The 11,677-nt window shown below is 30.4% G+C and overlaps 1 protein-coding gene and 2 pseudogenes across 1 annotated transcript; all 3 read left to right on the top strand.

The window, feature by feature from the left end:
* Positions 1-2,673: 2,673 nt before the first annotated feature.
* On the top strand, positions 2,674-9,365 carry LOC139870794 (peter Pan-like protein; annotated as a pseudogene).
* Positions 9,366-9,400: 35 nt separating this feature from the next.
* Positions 9,401-11,274, top strand: LOC139870793 (peter Pan-like protein). The gene is given in 7 exon segments (XM_071858565.1): positions 9,401-9,418; positions 9,864-9,948; positions 9,951-10,048; positions 10,144-10,374; positions 10,437-10,529; positions 10,607-10,747; positions 11,263-11,274. Coding segments are annotated over 7 exon segments (678 nt in total).
* Positions 11,275-11,309: 35 nt separating this feature from the next.
* LOC139870792 (peter Pan-like protein) overlaps positions 11,310-11,677 on the top strand; it is a 47,393-nt pseudogene continuing 47,025 nt past the window's right edge.

The following is an 11,677-nucleotide window of genomic DNA, read 5'->3' as shown; positions in this document are numbered from 1 at the left end:
ATCTCACACTTCCCGACACTTTTAGGCTAAACGCTTTTCACAACATTTTATAATATGTAAAACTAACACGTTTCAATAATAAAACAAGTTTTACGAAACCGGGCCCACATCGGCCGTTTTACGACTTTCGTACAAAATACAAGTTTTTAACTACATGAGTTTAAGTTTCAAACACAACTACGAGCATGATGTTTGGGGATAAACTACCCAATCCTAAGTCGACACCAAAAGTAATCCAAGCAAGCATCAAAAGGGGAAATCATCTAATCCCGAGCATACCCTTGCCACGTCCGCCTCCGAACCTAAAAATGTAAACAACGAGAGGGTAAGCTAATGCTTAGTGAATGCAATATTTATACGCATACATACATAATTCAATCACTTGTATACACCTATACAAGCAACACAATAATCATTAGCAAACTGCAATAAACGTATAATCGTATGTACAACAAGTCAACACCATTAGCATAGAGATCTTAACAATAATACGTGCCAAAAACAAAATACGTACAATGCTAGTGAAACTTACACCTCCTAACATACACAATGTCGACATTCGACTCGATGGTGGCTGACGAAGAGCGGTAGGTCAAATACGTTAACCACTCACCACCCATCGCAACGCGTACGTGGCCGACGAAGAGCGGTAGGTCAAATACGTTAACCACTCACCAATACGCACCATGAGGCCGACGAAAAGTGCAACCGAAACGTTAACACTTACCTCAATCACAAGGATGGCCGACGAAAAGTGAAACCGCTTAATATCCTACGATAAGTGGCCAACGAAGAGCAGATCCCCAAACGGATAACACTCACCATTTACCCCAACACACATATGTGGCCGATGAAAAGCGATAGGTCAAACGTTAATCACTTGCCACATAACCAAACATACACATGTGACCGACGAAGAGTGATAGGTCAAGCATTAATCACTCGTCACATGCCTCACCTCCAATCGTGGTCGACAAAGAGTTATTCCTTCCGGATATCACTCACCACATATCGCAACCAAATATAGCCAACGAAGAGCTATCCATACGGATATCACTCACTATATTTTCCCACCCAATTGTGGTCCCCAAAAAGTGAATCCTAACGGATGTCACTTACCACGCCGCGCACAAGCAACTAAATTATATACATAAACGTATAAATATTCCACTCACCTCAATCACTTGAAAAGCAATCCCGCTTGAGCTCCTAAACGTCCAAATGCAAATCACCTAAGTAATTCACAAACAAATAAGCTAAACACTCTAGCTTATGCCCAAAACACCATAAGTGCAAATTTCGACCCATTAGCACTTACTTCCACTTTGACTAAGTCAAATCTCACACGAAAACCCCCATAATCACAATCGACTAGTGATTATGTTCCAACAACTCATTTTACTCAAGGTTTCATCATCAAAACATATTACTTGTATCAATTTACACAAAACCCATTTTGACCTAATCTCAAGTCAAAACACCCATTTTGCAAGCTTACACAATTAATCACTTATAACCTAAGTTAACTAGTGATATTAACACCCGAACATGATTATCAACTAATCAATTTCATCATCCAACCCAAAACCCACCAACAATGGTTATCAACACCACTTACTAGCTCAATCACCCAATTATCCACTAGTGGGTTTACTCAAGAACACCCAAATCAAAACCCCAATTATAAACACTAAATCAAACTATGAAAACTCGGAGTTAGAACTTACCAATACTACCACAACGTAGCCGTGAATGAGATGAACAACTTTAATACCCGGGCTTTGGTGAGAATCCAACTCCTTCTCCTCCAAATCGAGCTTTCTCTCTCTAAGCACTTTCTCACTCTAGGGTTGGAGGTTGAAGATGAGAGAATAAGATAAGGTTGTGGACTTGAAAGAGTCCACCAATCTGCCATTTTGTGGCCTAAAACCGACCCCCAAGTGAAAAGACCAGTATGCCCCTCATTTAACTTTAAATAAAAAGAAAGAAGCTGTCACCATGTATAGTGCGCGGCGCGCAGTGCGCTGCGCGCACAAGCTCAAACACAGTCTGTCAGCTTCTGTTTAACTCAGTTTGATTAATAGACATTTATGCACCTTGTACATTTGGGTTTTGGGTCTTACACTTGATATCCACCTTATGCAAGTCTACAACCTAAACAACTACGGAACGGAACCAAACTCGATTAGTTAGTCTTAAAAGAAGCTCATTTTCTTGGGGGCTCAAACCCAAATCATTTTTAGCTAATTTATCAACAGATGAGCCTAAATAAAGGCCCAAAACAGGAGGCCCAGAAACAATCGAACCACTATCTAAACCTAGCGATCCATCCATCACACCATCAACAACCTTCAACCTGCACGTCGTTGATCGACTTCATCATCACAACATCTTCAAAACCACGTAATCATTGTCTCTCATTAAAAGCCCAATCACTCTCTAAACGAACTCTCACTGCCCTTGTTCATCGTTTCTCTTTAAAACCCCTTCAAAATCCTTCCTTGCCGCCTCTCTTAGACACATCGAATTCAGGTATGTAACTCTATTTTCACGTTTACTTTTCATCCAATTGTATTCATCTTTCTTAATTTTTGCATTTACCAATCACTTGTATGTTTATATGCAGTTTGAGTTTTAGGGCACCGAGTTACTTACTTATTTATCGATACATAGATGGTTTGCTTCCGTAATGTAAGTGATTTCAGCTATTAAAGCTTTTATTCTTTATTAAAATGCATGGATATTAGTTTACTGTTATGTTAATCTGGATTTGTATAAATATGTATTGAACTAAAAAAATCCACCTGAATAGTAATGGTTTTAACTTTATTTGGTCTTAATGATTAGTTTAACGATTACAACAGAAACTAGAGAGAAATTGATTCACATTTCATAAGCTAACTATTTCAGTGATTCAATCGACTATTTATACTACTCAAGTAACAAATTAATTCTGTTAGACGTCCATTCCATTTTTTCCGTTACGCCGTCGTCAGCAGGTCACATAGCTTTCATTTAGTTAGTTCTGTTGTAATCAAACATTTTGCACGTGCGTTTGCTTAAACTCATACTTACATATTGTAATTGTAGATTATATACTATAAAAAGTTACAAAATATTATATATATTTGAATCAGAAAAAGAAGATGGGATTTGTGAAGCCAGCAAAGAAGCAACCACCACAACAGAATGTGGATCTTTTAACTGGTGATAAAATACCAAGAGTTTTGTTTTTCAAGGTTGAAATTACCTGGTTCTCTTAAACAATTGCAAGCTGATTTGCGTAAAATGATGCTTCCGTATACTGCTTTAAACCTAAAGGTATATATACTCGTTATCTATTAATATCTCACTGTATGTATTGTTTTTTTAACTCGTTCGCTTGTTATTTATTTATCTGGTGGTGTTAATTGCAGGAGAAGAAACGTAACAACCTTCGAGATTTCTTGAATGTTGCAGGGCCAATGGGAGTTACTCATTTTCTTATGTTATCAAAAACAGGAAACTCTCCTTATTTGAGAGTTGCACGAACGCCACAGGGTCCCACTGTTACGTTTAAAATTCAGGAGTACTCGTTAGCTGTTGATATCTCTAATTCTCTTTTACGTCCAAGAGTTCTGAAAGATTTGTTTAAAAACTCACCTCTGTTAACTTCCTAATTTTAAGTACATACTTTTTTTCATATTTCCTGCCATCGACAATAATACAGTGAGTGTATATTTTTTATATTATGTTTGTATGTTTATCAATAGCTTTATTTTTAATGTTGGAACACATATTGCAGGTTAAACTATCATCATGCCAGAGAATCGTGTTACTTAATTACAACAAGGACACGAAGCTTATCGATTTTAGGCATTATTCAATTAGATTGCAGCCAGTTGGTGTCTCTCGTAGAATAAGAAAGTATGTGCAAAATCATCAAGTGCAAAATCCATTCATCCATCTATTCATCCATCCATTCATCCAACCATCCATCCATCCAACTCTCATTTTTTTTTCTTCTAAAAAACTATAACTATATAAGAACTTGTGCAACTTCAACCAAATGATGAAGACTCGTAAACAAATACAACACCAAAGCCACAAGGCACGACTACAACCAAGAAAAAGCGGTAAACAACACAAGCCTCACTAAAGTCAACAACATGTGAAGAACCTACACCAAAGCCGAACAACAATATAAAACAAACTACAGCCACAATACTAATAACAAAGCACAAAGCAACCACCTACTAAAATAAACACAAAAACCTCACATGCCATTAACATTAAATTTTCTCATCTCTCCCAGTGAACTTTCCTGACCCTATACTTTCTCTTTTGTTTTGTATACATCTTCGGGTTAAGAAATTTTCCTTCAACCTAAACATCTTTGAAATCTTTCTTTGCTTTCTCAAAAAAGGTACCGCCAGTTACAACCATATGATGTAAAGCCGATGAAGATGGAGCATCCTTGATATCCACCTTATGCAAGTCTACAACCTAAACAACTACAGAACAGAACCAAACTGGATTAGTTAGTCTTAAAAGATGCTCATTTTCTTGGGGGGTTCAAACCCAAATCATTTTTAGCTAATTTATCAACAGATGAGCCTAAATAAAGGCCCAAAATAGGAGGCCCAGAAATAATCGAACCACTATCTAAAACTAGCGATCCATCCAGCACACCATCAACAACCTTCAACCTGCACGTCGTTGATCGACTTCATCATCACGACATCTTCAAAACCCCGTAATCATCGTCTCTCATTAAAAGCTCCATCACTCTCTAAACGAACTCTCACTGCCCTTGTTCATCGTTTCTCTTTAAAACCCCTTCAAAATCCTTCACTGCCGCCTCTCTTATGTGATAACCCGGAAATTTTCGATCAAATTTAAACTTAATCTTTATATAGTTTCGACACGATAAGCAAAATCTGTAAAGTTGAGTCTCAAAATGTTTGAAACTATTTACATGAATTCGTTTACCCTTTAACTACTCCTGACCACGAACAATTGTGTAAATAAAAAAATAAAAAATAAAAAATAAATAAATATAAAAATAAGTATATATATAATATCTTGATTGAATACAAAACCCTTTTATCAAATAGAATTAAAAATGTAAAATAATAAATAGAATAATTAGGTTACTAATAAAATGGATATATATATATATATATATATATATATATATATATATATATATATATATATATATATATATATATATATTATTATCTATATTTATATATGATTGTTATTAAGAATTATTACATTATAATATATGTCAAATATATAAATAATAAATATACAATAAATGTTATCACATAATAATACAAAATTGTAATATTTATTAAATGTAATTACAAGTAAAAATTTATAGTTGTTATAATAATATTGTTATTACTTTCAATATTAGTATCAATATTAGTGTTATTAATAATCTATAGATATGAACTTAATATATATAGATTGATAAAGTATTATTATTATTAATATTATTGTTATTATTAATAATATTAGTATTATTGTTATTGACAATATTATTGTTATACATTTAATGGTAATTATTATCATTATCATTAGTAATATTATTATTACTATTATATTATTATAAATTTGTAATATTATAACATTAAGAGTATTATTATTATAGTTATATTTAATATTAAGATTAATTATAATCAATAAAAATAAATAAATAAATATACAAAAACAGAGATATACAAATATAAATAGAGATATATATGTATATGTATATATATATATATATATAAGGTAATCAGTATTATTATTTATTATTATTATTATTATTATTATTATTAATATATTAATTATATAAATCAATAAACGTACGAAATTGTTAACCATATCCATCAATACTGTAATGGAATTTATTTCTGTCGAATTTTTTACACGACCATGTCAATCAAGAATCAAGAACATAAACTTTCATTATATATAACAACCTTTGCATTTATAATTGAAACAAAAATCAACTCGACACCCTCTGTTCTTATACTTTTTAATCAAAACTCAAATTCAAACACAACTTAAAAATCTAGATATGCAGTTCTGTTAGGAATGATCCATTTTAACTATCTGTAAGTTTTCAACTCCTAATTCTTTCTATTAATTTCGAATTTACGAGTCAAAGCTTATTTTTCAAAAAGTTAAACATATGAACAAAGATCAAATTCGAGTTCGTTTTAATGTTTAACGTTCAATTGATGGTTTGAAAAGTTTCTAGAAGTGATTTACTACACAATTCATGTAGAAATCAATATCCAAAATGCTCTAAGATTCAAAGTTTGATTTATTGTTCTTAATGTTCTTGACAGGGATTAACCATAGCTCGAAATCAAATAAATTTTCAAAATCTAAAATTGCAGTTGTGTTTGAAATCATTTACTTAAACTTTCTGCAAAATATCAAATTCCAAATCATCTTAACGAACTCGAATTTCTAAGTCAAAGTTTTTTAAATGCAAAAGTCAAACATTTGTTCTTGAATGAATTCTAAGTTTATGTTATGATTTAAGTTAAATAAATGATTCCAATAGTTTCTATAGATAATTTAGAACGTGTTTCATGTTGTAATAATTGTCCAAATCTTTATAAAATTCGAAATCAATTTTTTTTTAAGAAAGCCTGCGATGAACAGAAGGCTGTTATGATATTTTTTTTTATATTTTTTTGTTTTCAATTAATATAAACACTGGATATTTATTTGTTATTATTACTTTGAAGTATCTAAAATTTTTTTGGTGAATGATAAACCTATGGTCGATTTCCAATTTTAAAAGGGAGAAGATGAACCAACATAAATACGGGTTATATACATTTTCTTTGCATAGAATTCCAGATAAATGGATATGGAGTAATGGTCTAGGGTACTTTTGTGTTATCGAGAGGTCACGGGTTCGAGCCCGGCTTAGTGCAAATTTTTTTAAATGGCTTTTTATAAAGGTAGTCTTTATTTTTAAGGAATTTTATTATTATTATTATTATTATTATTATTGTTATTATGATTATTATTATTGTTATTATTACACTTATCATTATTGTTATCATTATTATTATCATTAAGTATTAGATTAGAATTATTATTATTATTAAGTATTATGAATATTAATTATAAATATTATTATTACTAATATAAGTATTATGATAAAATTTTCATTTATTATGATTATAAATACAAGCATGAATATTATTATTATTATCTCTAATAGTTGTATTATTATTATTATTATTATTATTATGATTAGAATTATTAGTATTATTATTATTATTATGAAAATAATACAAGTTATCATTATTTTCATTAATATTAGTATTAGTAACACTTTTGTAACTATTAGTATTATTATTATTATTATTATTATTATTATTATTATTATTATTATTATTATTATTATTATTATTATTATTATTATTAAACAAAAGTATCATTATTAACAATATCATTATTATTATTAATATTATCATTTTTAATAAAGTTATTATTATTATTATTATTATTATTATTATTATTATTATTATTATTATTATTATTAGTAAATCATTAATATCAAAACTATCATTTTTAAATAAATAAATATTTTATACATAAAACATAATTATTACATATACTACAATTATATTAGTATTCCATATAACTATATATAAATCATATTAACATTACTTATATAAAAAGTTACATACAACAAATTAGGTATTTTAATATAATACTAAATACATATATATATATATATATATATATATATATATATATATATATATATATATATATATATATATATATTAATATAGATATATTAATCACTTTATATACATATACAAAATATATATATATATATATATATATATATATATATATATATATATATATATATATATATATATAACATATGATTTAAGATATGAAATAAAGTATATATTTTTAAATAGAATCTAGTATAAATCTTATATAACTATAAAATATATATAAATAACATATATATTCATAAATGAAATTACGATATTTCTATTATATGTTTTAATAGAAATATAATTGATATAGGTTCGTGAATCCGAGGCCAACCCTGCATTGTTCAGTTCAGTCGTATGAATATTTTTACAACAAAATATTGTATTGTGAGTTCATTTAATTCCCTTTTACTCTTTACATTTTGGGACTGAGAATACATGCGCTGTTTTATAACTGCTTTACAACTGTTTTATTAAATGTCTTTGAAATCTATATTTTGGACTGAGAATACATGAGATGTTTTTATAAATATTTGACGAGATAGACACAAGCAAAACATTCCTCGAATGAATTATTATACAAGCAGAAGTTCTGTTGATTATTATAGAATTAGTTGGATGTTATAATTACCACTAATTTATGTGAATATTTCCCCTTGATTATTATAGCTTGGTAACCTAAGAATTAAGAAACGGATATAGCCCCTAATTCACGCGAATCCTAAAGGTAGCTACAGGGTTTAACACCCCCACCCGGAATGTTCACGAGACGGAAGAGCTAGTGGGCGTGGTGTTTAGTACTTCGAGGTTTATATATTATACAGACGAGATATTCTGTTTTGGGGATATTATTGATGCGTATTATATGTTAAGGTCGGTTACTAAGCCAAGCAAAGAAAGCAAAGTGAATGTTATGTATCGAGAGATTGATTTTTATACACAGGTTATGTGTATGATATTTTATACACGAGATATGTGTACAGTTACTAAGATTTATGAAAAATGGTTTCGTACACGAGAAAGGTGTACTGTATTTAAAAGAGATTGCATGTACATTACAGGTGGGTATAGGATTCGGGCCCATTTGTACCATGCACATTTAAATCTTATGGTCTATCAAAATGATAAATTTTATTGTTTATGATAAACCTATGAACTCGCCAACCTTTTGGTTGACACTTTTAAACATGTTTATTCTCAGGTATGAAATAAATCTTGCGTTGTGCATTTGCTCATTTTAGAGATATTACTTGGAGTCATTCATGACATATTTCAAAAGACGTTGCATTCGAGTCGTTGAGTTCAACAAGATTATTATTAAGTCATTGATAGTTTGATATATTATGAAATGGTATGCATGCCTGTTAACTTTCGATGTAATGAAAGTTTGTCTTTTAAAAATGAATGTAATGTTTTCAAAATGTATCATATAGAGGTCAAATACCTCGCAATGAAATTAATTATTATGTAACGTTTATAATCGATATGAATGGGGCATTTCATCTTAGACACATCGAATTCAGGTATGTAACTCTATTTTCACGTTTACTTTTCATCAAATCGTATTCATCTTTCTTAATTTTTGCATTTACCAATCACTTGTATGTTTATATGCAGTTTGAGTTTTAGGGCACCGAGTTACTTACTTATTTATCTATACATAGATGGCTCGCTTCCGTAATGTAAGTAATTTCAGCTATTAAAGCTTTTATTCTTTATTAAAATGCACGGATACTAGTTTACTGTTATGTTAATCTGGATTTGTATAAATAGGTATTGAACTAAAAAAATCCACCTGAATAGCAATGGTTTTGGCTTTATTTGGTCTTAATGATTTGTTTAACGATTACAACAGAAACTAGAGAGAAATTGATTCACATTTCATAAGCTAACTATTTCAGTGATTCAATCGACTATTTATACTACTCAAGTAACAAATTAATTCTGTTAGACGTCCATTCCATTTTTTCCGTTACACCGTCGTCAGCAGGTCACATAGCTTTCATTTAGTTAGTTCTGTTGTAATCACACATTGGCACGTGCGTTTGCTTAAACTCATACTTACATATTGTAATTGTAGATTATATAATATAAAAAGTTACAAAATATTATATATATTTGAATCAGAAAAAGAAGATGGGATTTGTGAAGCCAGCAAAGAAGCAACCACCACAACAGAATGTGGATCCTGTAACTGGTGATAAAATACCAAGAGTTTTGTTTTTTCAAGGTTGAAATTACCTGGTTCTCTTAAACAATTGCAAGCTGATTTGCGTAAAATGATGCTTCCGTATACTGCTTTAAACCTAAAGGTATATATACTCGTTATCTATTAATATCTCACTATATGTATTGTTTTTTTAACTCGTTTGCTTGTTATTTATTTATCTGGTGGTGTTAATTGCAGGAGAAGAAACGTAACAACCTTAGAGATTTCTTGAATGTTGCAGGGCCAATGGGAGTTACTCATTTTCTTATGTTATCAAAAATAGGAAACTCTCCTTATTTGAGAGTTGCACGAACGCCACAGGGTCCCACTCTTACGTTTAAAATTCAGGAGTACTCATTAGCTGTTGATATCGCTAATTCTCTTTTACGTCCAAGAGTTTCGAAAGATTTGTTTAAAAACTCACCTCTGGTAACTCCCTAATTTTAAGTACATACTTTTTTCATCATTTAAGGTTTTACTTTTTTATTTAGATTGTGTTGTCTGGTTTTGGGACCGAGGAGCAACATTTGAAGCTGGTCACTATAATGTTTCAAAACATCTTTCCTGCCATCGACATTAATACAGTGAGTGTATATTTTTTATATTATGTTTGTATGTTTATCAATAGCTTTTATTTTTAATGTTGGAACACATATTGCAGGTTAAACTATCATCATGCCAGAGAATCGTGTTACTTAATTACAACAAGGACACGAAGCTTATCGATTTTCGGCATTATTCAATTAGATTGCAGCCAGTTGGTATCTCTCGTAGAATAAGAAAGTTTGTGCAAAATCATCAAGTGCAAAATCCATCTATCCATCCACCCATCCATCCATCCAACTCTCATTTTTTTTCTTCTAAAAGACTATAACTATATAAGAATTCGCGCAACTTCATCCAAATGATGAAGACTCGTAAACGGATACAACACCAAAGCCAACAAGGCACGACTACAACCGAGAAAAAGCGAAAAACAACACAAGCCTCACTAAAGTCAACAACATGCGAAGAACCTACACCAAAGCTGAACAACAATATAAAAGAAACTACAACCACAATACTAATAACAAAGCACAAAGCAACCACCTACTAAAATAAACACAAAAACCTCACATGCCATCACTCTCTAAACAAACTCTCACTACCCTTGTTCATCGTTTCTTTTTATAAACCCCTTCAAAATCCTTCACTGCCGCCTCTCTTAGACACATCGAATTCAGGTATGTAACTCTATTTTCACGTTTACTTTTCATCAAATCGTATTCATCTTTCTTAATTTTTGCATTTACCAATCACTTGTATATTTATATGCAGTTTGAGTTTTAGGGCATCGAGTTACTTACTTATTTATCTATACATAGATGGCTCGCTTTCGTAATGTAAGTAATTTCAGCTATTAAAGCTTTTATTCTTTATTAAAATGCACGGATACTAGTTTACTGTTATGTTAATCTAGATTTGTATAAATAGGTATTGAACTAAAAAAATCCACCTGAATAGCAATGGTTTTGGCTTTATTTAGTCTTAATGATTTGTTTAACGATTACAACAGAAACTAGAGAGAAATTGATTCACATTTCATAAGCTAACTATTGCAGTAAGTCATGCTGAGTTCTAATGAAACATGATGATTCACAGACTATAACGTCATCATGTGCCATGTTACACGACTCTTACATTCTACCTAATCTCTAAATATATCGAGAACATATTTTCCTGATAATTCTAT

This window comes from Rutidosis leptorrhynchoides, chromosome 10 (assembly GCF_046630445.1).
Source record: "Rutidosis leptorrhynchoides isolate AG116_Rl617_1_P2 chromosome 10, CSIRO_AGI_Rlap_v1, whole genome shotgun sequence".
NCBI lineage: Eukaryota > Viridiplantae > Streptophyta > Magnoliopsida > Asterales > Asteraceae > Rutidosis > Rutidosis leptorrhynchoides.
This window is presented reverse-complemented; position numbering and strand designations above follow the sequence as displayed.